Source organism: Malania oleifera, chromosome 1, assembly GCF_029873635.1.
Source record: "Malania oleifera isolate guangnan ecotype guangnan chromosome 1, ASM2987363v1, whole genome shotgun sequence".
NCBI classification, from domain to species: Eukaryota; Viridiplantae; Streptophyta; class Magnoliopsida; order Santalales; family Ximeniaceae; genus Malania; species Malania oleifera.
This window is the reverse complement of record NC_080417.1, coordinates 154,055,022-154,074,921: the sequence shown is the minus strand read 5'-3', so window position 1 is coordinate 154,074,921 and position 19,900 is coordinate 154,055,022. Positions and strand designations below refer to the sequence as shown.

At 34.9% G+C, this 19,900-nt stretch overlaps 1 protein-coding gene across 1 annotated transcript; it reads left to right on the top strand.

Annotated features, from left to right (window-relative positions):
• Nucleotides 1–783: 783 nt before the first annotated feature.
• On the top strand, nt 784–6,430 carry LOC131167592 (cellulose synthase-like protein E6). The gene is made up of 8 exons (XM_058126389.1): nt 784–1,207; nt 2,403–2,721; nt 2,948–3,088; nt 3,171–3,302; nt 4,527–4,739; nt 4,948–5,184; nt 5,418–5,765; nt 5,850–6,430. Exons 1-8 carry the CDS (start codon nt 810–812, stop codon nt 6,396–6,398), a joined length of 2,337 nt encoding a protein of 778 aa, XP_057982372.1. The 5' UTR covers nt 784–809; the 3' UTR covers nt 6,399–6,430.
• The last annotated feature ends 13,470 nt before the right edge of the window (nt 6,431–19,900 follow it).

The following is a 19,900-nucleotide window of genomic DNA, read 5'->3' as shown; positions in this document are numbered from 1 at the left end:
ATAAAAAAGAACATCTGGAGAATCCGAAGAAATCGTTTTTCCCACTTTTCCTCTTTCTCTTTCTTTCCTTCATCAAATTTATGGGATCTCCTAATGATTAGAGAAGTAGAGGCAGAGAGAGAATAATCTCTTTCTTCCTATCTTTTCTTTGTAGCTAATATCACCATGTAGCTAACCCCTTAGATCTAATTGAACTTAACTTTTCCTTTCTCTTCTTTAACTTTCTTTTCCCTACTCTTAGAGCTTAATTTGATGTATAGCATGCCCTTATAGCCACTTCCCATAATTAATTATTCATATTAAATAAACTAACCCTTTAATTAACTCATACAACCATTAATTCATATCCTTATCATATGAGACCCATATCATTCATGTGGGACATATCCCCTTTTTTTAAGAGAGTTGTTCAACATTGAGAGTGGTGTGCTTTTTTTTATTATTTATTAAACCTCAGTAGAAGTTCTTAAATTTTGAAGGTCTCAAGGAAATTTCATGCTTGTATTTTTTATTAAAAAATGAGATTCGTGAAATATTTAAAACCTCAAAATAAATAATAAAAAAACACTCTACACCTTTTTTTGCCAAAATATTCAGAACAGTATGCAGAGTTGTTTTTACTGGAAAATAATAATAATAATAATAAGCATGTAGCATGCGGATTTGTTTTTATGTGGCGTGCAATGGCAGGACAGTATCCCAATAAGATTCGTTTGAAAGAGAAATATGTGGATGCTAATTTCAGCTATATATATATATATATACATGCACATGTATACGCCCATGCAGAGAGAGAGAGAGAGAGAGAGATGGGCGGGGGTGGGGGAGGAGAGGTTCTGTTTGAGACGAGAAGGGGAGGAATAGTGGGGATGGGTTATAAGATGATTGGGAGTAGTGTGTTTGTGGGGATCTGTTTGATTTGGTTTTACAGATTGCTTCAAATTATTACTATCTTTATGAGTCCAGCAGCAGCAGATGATGATGATGATGACCATGAAGCATTAGCAGGAAGAGGTATGCTAAGCAGAACGATGATGATGATGATGAGGTCATCATCATCATCATCATCATCATCATCATCATGGGGATGGAACATTGGGATGATGTTCATGGCGGAGCTATGGTTCGGCCTCTACTGGATTCTCACTCTGTCCGCTCGCTGGAACGTCGTCTCCCGTTCTCCCTTCCTCCACACGTTCCTCCGCAGGTCTCTATCTCTCGCTCGCACACGCACACGCACACGCACACGCACACGCACACATATTACTCTTTTATTGTTTTTTATATTAAATAAAAATTATGTTTAATTATATTAAAAAAATTTAAAAGTTAAAGGTTAATACTGAGGTGATCAATTTATGATATATTTTATTTTTAAATTTTCTTAGTAAAAATATAAAAAGTGAATTTTTTGTATTTTTATTTTTACAAATATTCTTTAGGTTTCAACCATTTGAATTAAAAACTTTGAGGTTTTTTCTGTTCTAAATTTTATTTTATAATAAAATATTAAATAAAGATTTAATGAAAATTTTATTTCTCATTTTAATGTATCCTAAAAATTGATGAATGGGACCATCCATTTCCATTTTAAGGAGGGATGTGGATTAGGTTTGATGGGATGTTGTGCTTCCAAGTCTATATAATTTTATTATAAATATAAAAATTATATATTAAGTTAATATATATAAAATATATATATAATTATATTAAATATGACGTATAAGTATGATGTACTTAATAATTTTTAAATAAATATTTTTAGAAGGCTGGAGAAGCGCATACTTAAAATTATTACATAATTATAACATTATATAATAAAAAATATAATTAAATATAGATAACGGTAGGTATATTATTAATTATTATATAATTATATGCATCATACCTTCTTCATTTTCCCCTTCAACTTACATAATAGATCTAAAATATCTAAATCTTATAGTGTTATTAATCTTTTGATTGTCAAGTTTAATTTATATATGTTGCTATCCTTTACATGACTAGAAATACATTTCATATATTTTATCATATTCATACTCATCCTAACTTTTTTAAATTTTGGTGTGACTTTCTAAAGTTCTAATTTAAATTCTACTTCACTCTTACTATCATCAATCAAAAATAAAAATATTCTAAAATAATCCCACAATTCAAATATTCTCAATTCATTTTATCTTGAAACCAAATATAAATTCAAATAAATCCGATGCATATTTTGGTTTCAAAAAAATAATTTATTGTATAAAAAGTAAATAAACACACCTCAAATTCCTATTATTTAAAGTAATTATACATATATTTCATATGAGCTAAAATCAAGCCAACCAATAAAAATTTATATATATATATATATATATATATTATATTTATTGATTTATTTGAATGTACACGAGAGGCAGATATGGGGAGAAGTTGCCGGCCGTGGACATATTCGTGTGCACGGCGGATCCAAAAATAGAGCCGGCGACAATGGTGATGGGCACGGTTCTGTCGGCGATGGCCTACAATTATCCGCCGGAGAAATTGAGCGTTTATGTGTCCGACGATGGGGCGTCGGACGTAACATTCTACGCTCTCTTGGAGGCTTCTCGCTTCTCCAAGCACTGGCTCCCCTTCTGCAACAAATTCGCCGTGGAACCCAGATCGCCGGCGGCCTACTTCGCCAGAAATTCCGATCCTCATGAACTCACCTTTGCTCAAGAATGGTTGGGCATTAAGGTAAATTTCAATTCGTCTGTATTTCATCCTAATCAACATTTGCTTGAAATTTAAAAACATATTATTTTAAAAAAAATTAAATAATTTTATCCCTATTATGTTAAAAAAAATGTTAATTTTATCACTATCATCTCTTCAATCAATAATTAATTTATGAATTTGGAGTGTATTACTCATACTGTTCTTATGAAATAATATTTATATTTATAATTGTTTTCCTTTTAAGAAATTATACGAAGAAATGAATAGTCGGATCAAATCGGCGATGAAAATGGGCAGCATTTCAAAAGAAATAAGAGATGAACACAGAGGATTCTCAGAATGGGATGGTATTATAACAAAGCAAGATCATCAGTCAATTGTGCAGGTGCTAATTAAATTATTTTTAATTTAACTTTTTAAAAATGCATTATTATGCTTTTTTATTAATTTAAAAAATCTTTCTTTAGATAATTATTGATGGAAGAGACAAAAAGGAAGTAGACGATGATGGAAGGCGACTACCCACACTAGTGTACGTGGCACGAGAGAAGCGACCTCAATGGCCTCATCACTTCAAGGCTGGGGCAATAAATGCACTGGTAATTCATATTTTAATGTTTTTTGTTTTTATATTTCATATAACAATATTTTATATTTAAATAAATCCTAAATAGATTTTTTTTTTTAAAAAATTATATTTTTGGTAACAAAGTTTTCATATAATATATATACATTTTATGTATTTTCATGATGAAAATAAAAGCCTAGCTATATAAAAGAATATATTTTAGTAAAAAAATGTTTGAAAATTGCCCAAATCTTTGTTGAAGTCTTGTTTTAAAAATTTTATCGTAATTCAATAAGGGCTTCTTTGATATTCTTATTATTTTCTATTTTTGTTTATATTTCTTCATAGTAAAGAAACATATTATAAAAGTGTGTTTGTTTATATTGTTATTTTTTTTTTATTTCTATTGCCGGTTTTCAGTTTTTTGGGATTTTCAGTTATTTGTCAAAAAACTAAAATTTAGATTTTATGGTTTTAACTTGTTTTAGCAACCTATTGCCAGAAATTTTAATATTTAAAAATATTTTTTTAATTAAATTATTTATTTTATACACTTTTAAATTAAAATCAAAACTAAATGATCATATGAATTTAAATATAATTAAAATAAAAAATATATATATAAATTTCAAAAAATAGTAACAAAGCCAATTCTAAAATATTTTTATTATTCTTAAATTGGTGTGTCCAAAAATTTTTGAAAGTAGAACAATTAAGTAAGACGACTATAATAAATGTTTTTTTTATTATAGTTATTTTTTAATGTGTATTATTTATAATTTTTATAATACTATTTAATTTAAATATAAGAAATGAGCATTTTTAAATTAAGTTTTTTAATTTATATTAATTTTATAAATATTAACCAAACAAGTTGTCGATTTTTAGTTTCTATTTCTAGCTTTTGGTTTTCATTTCTGATTTTCAATTCTCCAATTTTTGACAATAATACCAAACTGCCTTTGAACAAACTACGCAAGTGGGGAATCGAACTTAAGATCTTGAGTTACCAAAACCTAACTTCGCCCTTATCGCTTGAACAAACCTAACTGGACAAAACGAGATTACACTATCGTCTAGCTATATATGTATCTGTGGGTATGTGTGGCATAAACCCATTTGCAAAATCAAAATAATTTTTCGTAAGACACCACGCATATATGGTTCGGTCCAATTATTATCCCACGTGTCATTTTTATTTTTAAGAAAAATGAACTTATTTAAAGAAATATTTAAATTTCAATTAATTTTGCAGATAAGAGTGTCATCAGAGATTAGCAATGGGCCCATCATCTTAACCTTGGACTGTGACATGTACTCCAACAATTCAACCACAATACAAGAGGCACTATGCTTCTTCATGGATAAAAACAGAGGCAAGCAGATATCTTATGTGCAGTTCCCCCAAAGTTTTGAGAATCTCACTCAAAATGACATTTACTCAAGTTCATATCTAGTTGCTCAAAAGGTATTATTAATGTGCCTTTAAAAAATAAAGGTATCGAGTTTTTCTCATGGAAAAAATATTTTTCATTATTTTGCTTTTAGTCTCATAACTACGAAATTGCTTTTAAGTTTTTAGGGATCGTAACTATGACACAATTTTTATTTTTAGTTTCTTAAAGTTTATGTAGAAATTTGGAAGTCTTTTGACGTTATATTTATTTACTATTAAGATTGAATTTGCTGGGCTCGATAGACTTGACGTAATGCTCTATTGTGGCACTGGATGTTTTCATCGTCGAGAAAGTCTATGCGGAGGAAAGTATTCTGAGGATTGTGTACTAGATTTGAACAGTATCAATTATCAGACTCATGATAAAAATGTGAAAAGAAATGTTGGTGACTTAGAGGAAGCATCAAAAGCTCTTATAAGTTGTAGTTACGAAATGGGTACGACGTGGGGAAAAGAGGTCTCTCTCTCTCTCTCTTCTCTCTCTCTCTCTCTCTCTCTCTCTCTCTCTCTCTCATGAAATTAGCTAGAAACCATTGAAGGATTATATCTGCATTGATTACATTCAACATATTTTAATTCTTATTCAATAAAAATAAGAGAAGTCTTATGAACATTAATGTCCTGTTCGGTTGGTGGAATTAATGAATTGGAAATTTGAAACTAAAAGTAAAAATTATCTTCCATTTGCAGATGGGCTTGGTATATGGGTTTTCAGTGGAGGACTTGGTCACAGGCCTGGCAATTCAATGCAGGGGATGGAAGCCAGTCTACTACAACCCAGAGAGGAAGGCCTTCGTGGGGTTGGCCCCAACTACCCTGGCCCAATCTCTGGTCCAACACAAGAGGTGGGCCGAGGGCCTCTTTCAGATCTTCTGCTCCAGGTATTGCCCCTTCTTCTGTGGGCCTGGAAAGATCAAATTGGGGGCCCAAATGGGATACTGCATTTACCTCCTATTCGCCCCCACGTCCTTGCCCACCATCTATTATGTGACCATCCCTTCTCTTTGCTTGCTCCATGGCATTCCCCTCTTCCCTAAGGTATGTTAAATGTATCATCATTAATATTTAATGTCCCTTCTTAATGCATCACATTAATTGAGTTATTTATTCACATCTAAGTAGGTTTCAAGCCCATGGTTTCTACCTTTTGCATATGTCGTTGTTGTCAAGAATGCCGGTAACTTGTGGGAGGTCTTGAGGTGTGGCCAGACACCTAGAGCTTGGTGGAACTCACAAAGGATGTGTGTGATAAGAAGAACAACTTCTTTTGCTCTTGCCTTTATAGACACCCTCGTGAAGCAACTAGGCTTTTCTGAGACGACATTTGCTATTACATCTAAAGTGGTCGATGAAGATGCTCTAAAGAGGTACAAGGAAGAGAAGATAGAGTTTGGGAGCTCCTCTCTTATGTTCGTTGTTATAGCTACATTGGCATTGTTGAATCTCTTTAGCTTTGTTGGGGGAGTCATAAGAGTTTGTGCAGAAAAGGAGTTTAGCACTTTTGAGAAGATGGTGCCTCAAATTGTTCTTTGTGGGGCATTGGTTGGGATTAACATACCCATCTATGAAGCCCTCTTTGTTCGGAATGACAAAGGGTGCATGCCAATGCTAGTTGTGTTTAAGTCCATTGTTGTAGCCTCAGTGTTATGTTTGCTGTTTACTTATAATTAAAAAAATGTAAACTAAACTATAAGTTCTTAAAATTTGACTAAATTACACTTCACTTAAGTTTAAATTGTGATATCTTGATCCTTAAAGTTTCAATTTTAACTTTGACAAGTCCTCGAACAAGGACTTAAACTATCTTAAATATGAAATTTTAATGATCCAACTCTTGTATTTAAAATTTAACAAGTGAAGTACAAACGAGTCAAACTTAAGAACTTATAATATAATTTATCCTTTTTAAAATAAATTATTACATCTCTCTCGAGATAGACCTTGATAACTTGATTGATCATGAGACTTTTAGAGCTAAGGTTTTAGGTGATGTATTGCTTCTATTATTAATTATACAACTTGAGTAAAATAGTAGTTCTTGTAATGGATAAAGTTAGAAAAAGATAATTAGCTTGAATTGCTTTTGTTAATGACATTGACTATGCCCTACTCCTGATTCCACCCAAACTCAAATTCAACCATCCCACCTTATCCTTATGCCCATGAATGGGTGCTAACACATAATTTTAAGTGTTTTTTGTGTTAAGTTCATTTTATTTATAGAAGAATGAAAATTAATTTTTTTTTTATATAAAGCTTTATAAGAATATTACATTATCATATCGAATTCTATATTGTTAAGAAATCTTGAAGCGCAATACCTTAATTGTTAGAGTCAAATTTTAAAGTTCACCTAAAGAATTTACATTTACATTAAAAAAACATTTAATATAGTAATTTTGGATTAAACCTATAGAGTAATTGTTGAAAGTTTCAACTTTTCAAATCATACAATATTCAATGTGTGAACGTTAAGTAGTGGGAAAATTGATTGGGTACAGGAAGTTGACATTAATTAGTATAAAATTATATATATATATATATATATATATATATATATATTAATGAAGAAAAGACAAAATCACCATTGGATTGGGTGGTTCATGATTTGATGGATAGCCTCTCTTTAAGTTAGCTACTTAATCTTGCAAAGATGAACAATGATAAGTATATCCCTTTGAGCCTTCATATAATCCACATGATTCTTCTTTATATCACTTTCATTGCAAAAATCTCATCCCCATCAGTAGGGGTGTGTAAAGGGTCCGTTTGACCAAATTTAATTAATTAACCGAATTTTTCAATTAATATTAATCCTTAATCGAATCGATAGAATTAATTGTTAAAACCGAATCATACCTGACCGAACCAACTTACAAAAATTCAGCTAGCATGTTTTAACACCCCTCAAAATATTTTTCTTATGAAACTCCATCATCCCACGCTCACACATATGTCCTAACCGTATACGCCACAAGACAGTGTTATCTAACTCAGACTTTGTAACTGTAGCTCCACCAACAATTGTTGTACCCAAATGTACATAGATATACCCTAATAATTTATGTCCCTTCGTCATCATTAAAATGCCTTTACACACCTTCATTACCTCACTTTCAGACTTGTAACTAAACTCGTTATAATTTAAAGTGTCCAATGAAATCAAATTCTTCCGTAGATCCGGTATATGTTTAACATCACATAATGTTCTCATAACACCATCAAATATTTTAATTCTTATATTCCCTATTCCAACAATTTTGCACGAAGAGAACAGAACCAAAATTTACTAACCTATAGGTGTTGAACCAATTTTTATTTGGTGTCATGTGATAAAAAGATGCCGAATCTAAGATCCAAAAATCCGTGAGATGTTCTGAACCCGATGAAACAGAAAATATATCACCATCACCGCTCTCCGAGTCTCCTTCTTTCACTACATTCGCGAATTTTGATGAAATCTTTTGATTTTCTACATTCCTCTTCTTTCTCTATGGACACTCTGGTTTTGTAACGACCTGAAATTTTCATCTATTTTTTTCCTTTTATATTAATATATAATTTCTAACACCTTGCATGAGCATAACTGACATCATCACAGCACGAAGTGGGAACATGGTATCCTATGCATTTCATATAACACCTAAGCAGAAGAAGTACATTTATATCCAACATATTCAAAAATATAATACCAGAGTATTATATACCTAGTTGTACCCATACACATACATATATATATATATATATAACACTTTCTAAAAGTCCCAAAAATATTGTGGGCTCCACAGACCAGCCCAAAGCTCACCTCAAAAACTATGCCGACTCTACACCACTTTTACCTTTGAGCCAGCCCTTCTCGCCTCTCTGGATTACCTGAAATGTTTAATAATGTTGGGTTGAGACACCTCTCAGTAAGGAGAAACATGTTATTACTAGTGTGTGGCATATGAATTAGTTTGCAACATATCATTTAATCAATACTGTATACAATATATATTGAGAAAAACATCAGTATAATAACACATGCTTATGTCATATAGAATATGAAAATTTCTGAGTTATCTATTCAAAAATACTTTTATCTATAATATGTAATCTTTGCTTTCTGTGTGTAATATACATAACCATATATCTGTAAACTTCACCCTGGATGACTATATGTCATGACTTACCCCCTCATAATTGGGTTGTGAGGCCCGTAGGCGGGGCTAAACACTAGTTGGCCTTTCAGTGCTAGCCTAACTATATGCATATCTAGATGCCTATAGCACGAAAGGCGGCCCGCTCCACCGGGTCCGGATGCCAGGGAGCTCATAACTCTACCTGAGGGCACAATCGGCTGTACCATACCCTATCTAAGACATATGGTTGCTGTAACGACCTGCTTAATTAACATGATTTTTTTTTTCCACTGTGATACCATCTATGTCATTAGCCTAAGCAGCAAGAAGCGTAAATCATAATAAACATATCCATACAATATAATACCAGAGTTATATACATATCACTGTTTTCCTAAAATATAAATACATCTCTTCCCTAAAAATACCCTCAACTAGCTAGCGTTAATACAAAAATCCGACACTGTACTCACTTTGCTAACAGGGCACTACAGACGCCCCTCTACTTGCATGTGGCAAATGAGTCAACGCTCAGCAAGAGAAAATATGCTATTACTAGTGTGTGGCAAATGAGCTACTATATATCATGAAATCTGTTTCATATAAACATGAATAACTGAGTACCAAAGTACAGTACAAGTAATAAAGCACACCACCCATTTTCCCTATTGTTTAACATATCAGTATTATGGTTATAATTCAAAATACTTCTAGTGTATATAGTAGGATCCCTGTTTCTGTAAATCAATACGTAAATAATAGTAACTGAAACTGTTCCCTGTGGCTATCTGTGTCATGACATGCCCCTCATGACGAGGCTGTGCGGCCCATAGGATGAATTTACCCTAGCTGGCCAATCAGGAATAAATCACTGAACTCCGTCAGTCGACCTGCCCACCTCAACCCATATCTGGATGGGGAGCCTAACCTCTTCAAGGGCTTAGGTGGTCGACCGTACCACGTATATTTGAATAAGTGGTTGCACTCATAAAGTAACATAATATCTGTAGCAATGGTACCGTACTCTGTAGCTGCAAGTCCAACAGGGTCTGATATCGTATAATATATTTCTATATACATGTCTATTTGATTTACCATGGTTCTGAAGTACTGAAATAACCATGATACTGCGTATCGTACTGAAATCTGAATAATCATAACATGGAACTGCATATTCGTAATACTGGAATTCGTGTTATCATGGTACTGAAATTCATAAGATCATGGTATTGAAATATCATAAAATCATGGTATTGGAATTCGTATAATTATGGTACTAAAATGCGTATAATCATAATACTGAAATTTTATAAAATCATGAAACTAAATTTATAAACATATCCCCGTACCATATGCATAATCATAAGCCACACCATACTAAAATACATAATTTTCGTAAATAAATAAACTGCATAATATTCAGAACTTTCCTAACATAGCATATTTCCCTTACCTTAACTCTGAAAAGCCCCTACTGTACTTTAGCCTGATACCCGCAGGGCCTCCTACAAAACACCCTGAAACCAATATTTTCCAGAACTAAATATCAGTATTTTTCTGCCTGTATCATTTCCTATAACTACCACAAGGCCAAAAGAAGACTAAAATGTCTTACCCTGAATTTGGGATGATTTCCAACTCCGATTCCCTGACGATTCGCTCCGGTAGATGTGATTATGCGCTTAAATTGCGTAATTAGGTGCTTTAATTCATGTATTGCGAATAATATTTTGTATTTAAATGCCTAATTACTCTCAATATTCTAACATTGTGTTCTATTTATAAAATTTGGGTTTTATTGAGTAATGTATGAAATTTTGGTGTTTTTTATTGTAGAGCAACTGTTGGAAGCTAAAAAAACTGATAGTACTTTGCAATCTGTGCGTATCTCTCTCATCCAACCTTTGATTCAGATGATTCAAGATGCTGTAGAAAGATAAGAAAACAATCTACAATTTTCGTGTTTTGTGTTTTGCAAAATACTGGCAGCATCAAGGCCAAAATCAGACGTAAAGTTAGCATACGCCGTTTTATGGATTTTTTCGACAATTCTTCGTAATCTTGGCGTAACTTTCTCATACGAGCTCTGATTGAGATGATTCAAAATTTTGGGAAAAGCTGAAAAAGAGCTCTAATCTTTTATGTTTTAAGATTTGAGAGTTACAAGTTGTAAGAGGGTTGAAAGTGGGCTTGAAAGAGGAGGACAGTTCATGTACCTTTGAACAAAAAAAGAAAATCAAAAAATCAAAAAATGAGATGTGACCCAGCCATGCAGCCGGGTCATCTCATAAGGGCAGTGTGCGCTAGGTACATAGAATGGAAAGGCAAAAGAATGGAAAGAAAAAAAAAAAAAAAAGGAAAGAAAAGCAAAAGGAAAGGATTGAAAAAGGAAAAGTCAAAGGAGGGTTTCCTTGTGGGGGAGTGCCGTGTGCAAGAAGAGACTTGGAGAGGGCAGTGTGCGCTGGGGCTGGAGGGAGAGAGGCCGCATCATAGGAGAAAGAAAAAAAGGATTTTTCTTGGGGGAGAGACACGAAGAAGAAACACACAAAAAGTTTCTGGGAAAAATTATTTTTGGAGAGCTTTCTTGTGGTTTTCTTTTGGTGGTACTGCGGAGATACACACACAGCCAGCAAAGGAGAGTTGGAAGCACGCAAAAATACTATCTTTTCAGAATCAGAAAGCGGCGAACAACGGCGGTGTTCGGGGTGTTCGTGACGCGCGACGGCGGTGCGGCGAGTGTTGATCTTTTTCGTACGCTCCAAATTGAATAAAATATGGTGAAATCTGTTATGTTGGATTTAATTTTCGGAATGAACTAAATTTTTGAATTCTAGGAAAACGATGTAGCCAGTTTCGAACTATGCTTGCTCTTTGATGCTAATCTGAAATAGTTTTCATTAATGTTTGTTTGAGTTATTTTGTGCCTAATGCTTTTAATTAACTGGCTATTAATTAAATGATTTTAGTCTTGTGATTTGCTACCGAAAGGGAGAATTATAGGATAGATCTTGGATAATTCAGCGTAGGTAAATATAGAGATCGAAAGACTTATGTGAACCGATGTAGCATTAAAAATCGAGGGTCTTACTGCGTTCTTGCGTTATTAATTTGCATACTCTTATGTTAAATAATAAACAAGAATAGGTTCCGATTGACTATCGAAAGAGGCTTTTGGAAAAATTGGCGATTTGCTAATAAACAGAGAAAACGAAGTTACATTAGCTAAATGAGTAAAGCATAGTGAGGAACTAGGTGAAATCGGTTTCCTAGAAGTTTTCACGATCATCAATTTGACACGCGGTATCCAGTTTTAAATTCTCCTGAATAATTTATTTAAAGTAGCTTTGTTTAAATTTCGCAGTTTAAAATTATTAATTTTTCTAAATAAAATCAAGGTTAGTAAAATTTCGGTACTTGGTAAAATTAAGACATCAATCCCTGAGTACGATACTCTACACATCATTATATTATAAAACTACGATACTGTGCACTTACAGTTTGCACCGGTCAAAATGCGTAGAGAACTCTGCCAGGAGCGTCGTGGTAGCTTCGGATCGTCGATCTGGTGACTGGTGGGGCCGAAAATGAAGAGAGAAGGTAGAGAGAGTCATAGGAGAGAGAGAGAGAGAGAGAGAGAGAGAGAGAGAGAGAGCGGCGAGAGAAATGAATAAAAATCCCGTCTTTCCACTATTTATACAGCCAGGCTTGTCGACGAGACACGTCACCTCGTCAACGAAGCCCCTGTGTTCGTCGACGAAATTCAGGCTATCCCAAAATCCCTCTCGGTACTTTCTCGTCAACGAAATTCTGAAAGCCTTCGTTGACAAAGCTGAGTAATTTCCTTGAAATTATATTTATTTAATATTATCTCCAAAATGCAATGTCGTCGACGAAGTTTGCGGCCTCCTTCTGTTTTTATTTCTATTTTATCTCCCTCTTATTATTATTAACATGCTATTATTCGGGTCACTACAGTTGCACTGTCTATACTGTATAATAACAGTCCCGTGCTTTGTAAACTGCTATATTCCATCGAGGTCTAATACTGTATAATAATATTTCTATATAAGTCTAATTGTTTTACCATGATTCTGCATTTCTGTGATAACCATGATCCTATATAAACTGTATAGCCATGACGCTGTAATATCTGTATATCTGTATATTCTATAGTTGTAATTCTATATTCTGTATATCATGGCTCTATATTTTGTATAAGTTGTATTTATGTACTTCACAGTTTTATATTTTGTATATCATGGTTTTATAAAATTCTATATAATCATTGTTTTGTATATTTCTGTATAATCATGGTAATAAAAATACTGTACAATCATGTTCTGAAATATATTACGTAATCATAATTCTGTAAAATACTGTATATCATATAAAGTGTAGTTCTGTATAATTCTATATAGTCGTAGCTCTGTATATAAAACTGTATAAGTTATTTTTCATAACTCTGTAGGCTATATAATCCTGTTTTTGTAAAATTGTATAACATATTTCTGTAGAAACTATATATATAAGCATAATTATGTACTCTGTCTGAATAATGTATACTATTTCAGTAATTCTCATGTCACACAACTAAATAAAATTCCATAAAAATATATTATGTAAAGCTGTATAATTTTCATGTTTTGATCAAATACTATGTTATACTGGTAAAATGTCTAATAAAGCTGGTATAACATGTATTCTCCTTACCTAACTATCTAGCTCTAAATACTATTTAACAATCTTACACATGCAGTATTCATAATTTTCAACACCTGAAATAACACCCATATAATCCCCAGTCACACAACTAAATTTACGATAATAATTATCACATTCATATTTTCCCTAACTCCACATATCTAACATTTCTAAACTATAATTTACCTAAGCTCCTGGCAAGATACCCATTGGGGTTCTCAACCCATGCCTGCAGGGTCCCAAAAACACCCTAACCTTGAAAACATAATACCCTAGTTTTACTCCACAAAACACCAGTATATTCCCATACAACATAGAATCTAAATTCAGATATGTTTGGTAATACTGAAAATACCCAAATAATCAACTTACCCTGATTTTGGGATGGTGCCCAAGTTGGCCTAACCAACAATTTACTCCAGCAGACTTAAAGAGAATCTTCCTAGGAGTAGCGTGGCGGCTCCCATTCATCGAACTGGTGAAGAACGAAGCCAAAATCGTAAAAATAAGGAGAGGAGAACGAATTTTATAGAGAGAGAGAGGGAGCCTGTATGCAATCTTTGGAGAAAATGTGATTTTTGGCCTTATATAGAATGCTTATCCATGTGGCCTCGTCAACGAGTCATGTATTTTCATTGACAAGTCCAAGAAGGGGATTTGTCGACGAACACCTAACCCTCATCGACGAGTTTCAGGCCCTGAAATCAGTCCTCTCAGTAAGTTCTCGTTGACAAGACACGAGTCCACGTCGATGATCCCAAGAAGGCTTCTCGTTGACGAGCGCTCTGCGTTTGTCGATGAGACTCTACTGAGTCCCTCTTAAAATTTTATTTTTCTCTCTTTCCTTTTATTATTTAATTACTATAATTCTTCGGGTCTCTACATTCTCTCCTCCTTATAAAATTTCGTCTTCGAAATTTGCTATCTGTATTGAACATCATCCATTGAAAAAAAAAATAGCTACTTATTTTTTTATTAATTACCCTCACTTATGGCAGAGGAATATCGTGGTTATATAAACAATTTTGGGAGATTACAGTTATACCCATAACAGAAAATTTTATCCCAAAACCAAAACACTAACTACCCTATAACCTAAAATACAACTATACATTCATCACTTTATACTGAATAAATAAAAATTGTCGTTATCTGAACAATACTGACTATTACTATACTCCACTAAATAGGTGTGTGTATTTCTTTCTAATTTCTTCCTCAAGCTCCCATGAAACTTCCTTTATAACATGATTCCTCCATAGGACTTTTACTAACTAAATTTTTTTGGTGCGCAATTTCTGTTCCTTGCTGTCTAAGATTTGTACTGATGCTTCTCATATGACAGTGAATCTCTAAGTTTTATCTCAGCATAACTTATCACATGAGAAGGGTCTGGAACGTATTTCCTCAACATGGAAACATAAAATATGTTGTCAATTCTAGATAGAGCTGGCGGTAGAGTTAGCCTATAGGTAATTGACCCCACTCTCTCAAGTATCTCATATGGGCCAATGTACCTAGGACTTAGCTTACCCTTCTTCCCAAATCTCATAACTCCTCTCAATGGAGCTACCTTAAAAAATACCCGATCTCCCACATCAAAATCTAAATTCTGGCAGCGAGTATCTGCGTAACTTTTGTGCCGACTCTGAACTGCACTGATCATTTCTTTAATAAGCCGAACTTTTTCGTATGCCTGCTGCACCAACTCTGGTCCCAATACTCGCCTTTCTCCCACTTCATCCCAGTATAATGGAGAACGGCACCTCCTACCGTATAAAACCTTATACGATGTCATCCCAATGTTGGCCTGATAGCTGTTATTGTACGCAAACTCAACTAGTGACAAATACTAGGTCCAACTACTCCCGAAATCCAGCACACACGCTCGCAGCATATCCTCAAGTATTTGGATCGTCCTCTCTGTCTGCCTATTTGTCTGAGGATGAAAAGTGGTGCTAAATGCTAACTGTGACCCCATAACCTCCTGAAAGCTCTTCTAAAATCGTAAAGTAAATCGAGGGTCTCGGTTTGAGATTATAGATACAGGCACATCATGTGAGTGCACTATCTCTTGAATGTATAATTATGTCAGTCTGTCCATAGAATAGTTGAATTTGATAAGGATAAAATGAGCAGTCTTCGTTAGCCGATCCACGACTACCCATATATCGTTTTGTCCCTACTATGCTGGTGGTAGCCCTATCACAAAGTCTATGGAAACATGATCCCATTTCCACTCAAGAATGTATAATGGCTGCATCTGCCTTGTTGGTCTTTGATGCTCAGCTTTTATCTGCTGACACATTAAACACTGTTTCACGAATTCAACAATCTCACTCTTCATGCCTCTTCACTAGAAGGATTCCTGTAGATCCTGATACATTTTCTAGCTACCCAGATGTACATTGTAAATGGATCTATGAGCCTCCTCTAAGATCGTCCTCTTGATCTCAGCGTCTGTAGGAACGCATAGTCTGGCACAGAACCTCAAAACTTCGTCATCTGAAATACTGAACTCTTCCCCCTGTTCCTCTTGTACTATTTCCATCAGTTCTGCTAATTTTGGATCACTCCTCTAGGCGGCTTTAATTCTTTTTTGCAAAGTAGGTTGTACCACCAAGTTGGCAATGAATGCCTGGTGGTCACCCTCTATCAGCTCCATGCCTAACCTCTCCAAATCGATCTGGATAGGGTGCTGAATATCCACTACTGACAATACTGCTCCCATTTTCGGCTCAATGCATTAGCTACCACATTTTCTTTCCCTGAGTGGTAGCTAATAGTGCAGTCATAATATTTAATGAGTTCCAGCCATCTTCTTTGCCTTATATTCAGTTCTTTCTGAGTAAAGAAATATTTAAAACTTTTGTGGTCCGTGAAGATTTCACATTTTCCTCCACAAAGATAGTGTCTCAAGATCTTGTGAGCATACACCACTACAATTAGCTTTAAATCATGCACAAGTCTTATCATATTCTTTAAGTTGTCTGGATGCATAAGTAATAACTCTCCCATGCTACATCAACACATACCCGAGCCCTTTCTGAGACACATTACTGTAAATGACAAATTCATCCTCTCTTGATGGAATAGCCAACACCGGGGCAGTAACCAAACGCTGCTTCAACTCTTAAAAGCTTTACTCACACTCATCAGACCATTCAAACCTCGCATTCTTTCTCGTGAGTGGTGTCAAGGGACCTGACAGTCTGGAAAACCCATCTACAAAGCGTCATTAACACCCTATCAGTCCTAGAAAACTCTTGATTTCTTGAACATTTCTCGGCTTTGTCTAGTCTACTACTGCCTCTATCTTTCCTGGGTTAACTGCTATACCATTTCCAAATATCACATGCCCTAGAAAAACGACCTGCCTCAGCCAAAATTCACATTTCTTGAATTTCACGTACAACTTTATTTTCCTCAATACTTGCAACACCAACCTCAAATGATGTTCATGCTCCTCAAAACTCTTCGAATAGACCATTATATCATCTATAAAAACCTCAACAAATTGGTTCAGATACTGATGGAACACCTGATTCATCAGGTCCATAAATGGTGTCGGTGCATTCGTCAGACCAAACAGCATAATAGGAAACTTGTAATGCCCATAACGGGCCCTAAAAGTCATCTTCAGAACATCCTCCCCTTTAACTCTCACCTAGTCATAACCTGACCGAAGATCAATCTTGAAGTAGACTAAAGTCCCCTAGAGGTGATCAAATAGATCATCGATTCTAGGAAGAGGATATTTATTCTTTATCATCACTTTGTTTATTTCTCTGTAATCAATGCACATCCTCATGGTCCCATCATTCTTCTTCACGAATAAAATCGGTGCTCCCCAAGGCGACACGTAGGCCTAATAAAACATTTTTCTCACAACTCCTACAATTGGTCTTTTAACTCTTTTAATTTTGTTGGAGCCATTCTATAAGACGTTTTAGATATTGGTGTCGTCCCTAGAATCATATCAATTGCAAATTCTATCTCTCGATCAAGTGGTAAGTCAGGTAACTCTTCTGGATAAATATCTAGAAATTCTCTAACCACTGAAATATCAATAAGCTTTATTTCTCTCTCTAGCCTCTCCTTTACATAAGCTACAAATCCCTGACAACCGCCCTGAAGCAACCTCCTCACCTGCAAAGCCGACACTAACTGCGGTGGGGTGCGCACACGTAATCCATGAATATGAATTCCTGCTCACCCAGGGGTCTAAAGATCACTTCTTTCTGATGATAGTCAATACTAGCATGATTAGTTGCCAATTAGTCCATACCCAATATCACATCAAACCCCTACAGGTCTAGTATCACGAGATCAACTGGTAGTACTTTCCCCTGAATGGTCGCTGGAAAATTCTTAAGTTCCTTTCTACACCTCACTATAGATCCAGTAGGCGTGGCAACTAACTCTATATCTAACAGTTGTGCCTCAATCCCAGATAATTTAGCATAACCCGATGATACAAATGAATGGGTGGCACCTGTATCAAACAAAACAACATCTTTATATGATAAAGCGGTAAAAGTACCTATCACGACGTCTGCGGCAGTCTTGACGTCTCTCAGCATCAACATATAAAACCTTGTCAAGGCTACATTCCTCTGCTGGCCGCCACCCCTGGGTGCTTGATTATGTTTCTGGATCTATCTAGGGGCCGGTGCTCTGTTTAGTGACCACTGATACTCCCGTGCTATGTGTCCAGATCTTCCACAACTATAGCAAACATTACTCCCCAACCGGCATGCTCTGTATGCCTCCTAGCACAAATAGGGCAAATAGGGTATGCCTGCTCACCTCGATACCCATGATCTCCTCCCTCTGCTCTCTGAACTCTGCAAAATCTATTTCCCCTCCAATGGCCTCGTCTAGAACTCGTCTGAAATCCTGAAGATGTAGGCCTCTTTCTCTGACTCAATGTCTCCACATCCCTCTGGCTCGGTGCTCCTGCATCTTTCTGCTCGCTCTCCTCCGCCATAGTGGTCTTGTCTGTAAGAACCCGAACCGTGATATATGAATAAATAAATAAAGAGAAGGGTAAAATAGTAAATTGAGCAGGTTTCGTTGACGAAGCCAGAGTTCGCCGACGAAGGCTCTTTTGCTGTTCGGCGATGAAGTGCAGGTGCTCATTGATGAGGAGAAGCCAAGAAGTTTCGGGAATCTGAAAATCTTAGGCTCGTTGACGAGGCCACCGCTTCGTCGACGGACTTTCTACATTGACTCATCGATGAAGACGCCACCTCGTTGACAAAGTTGGTCGAGTCAAGGGGTTATAAATATTTTTTTCCATTTCTTTTTAGCTAAGAAATCAAAATCCTCTCTCTCTCTCTCTAAGAACTCGAATCTTTTTCCCTCTCTCTAGATTTCTTCGTTGTACGTTGTTGGAATCGTCGATCCGACGTTACTACGACGTTATATTCTAGTGTATCAAACATAGGGAAATATTTTTTGTTAAAACACTTATAGATTGTATTCACACATGCAGCATTATTTATTAGCGAGAGTACTTTGGGTGTGGCTACAACTGATATTTATCAAAGCACTCATCTTACTCAATAAGCTCTCGGATGGAGAGTTTTACTTTGCCATAAACATTCATGCATTTAAATTCACATACATGTAGTCGCACACATTCAACATCAATCATACCACAGAATCTGCATACACATACACCACAGCACATCCATATTTACAATACATTTCATTCACATCCACACAAAATACTGCACAAATACTTCGCTTTTCATGGTTCTTAGGGCATCCCTCCCCATCGTTCCTAGCACATACTTCACAACAGATATCCACTGTTACACTTTCACAATAACCTATTCATAGTAAATCAGTAAAACGAACTCCTCAAGTCTGCCGACATTATATCGTGATTTATATCCAGGGTAATATAACGAACTCCTTAGGCCTGCTAACGTTATATTGTGAAATACACGAATAACCACACAAAACAAAGCATTCAAACATATAAATTCATTTACCACAGTAATCACAACTAGTTTGTTAAAAAGAGTTAATCTCATGCCACACGATTTGAGTGTTTCTCATAATTATATAAACTATTAAAAAACAGGTCATTTTATACCCAATATCTATTTTACCGAAAATGCTGGTTTAATCATCTTTACAATTTATTTAACTCAAAATATGTATTTAAAGGAAAAATGGAGATATCCAACCCTACTCACTTCAATTCTTTACAAAATACGCATAATAAACCAAACCAATAATTTTAATCGATCAAATCATTCAGAAAATTCACTACAATAATTCAGAAATCAAATACTTTAATTCAATTGGTTCAATTTTAAAATAACAATTATTATAAAA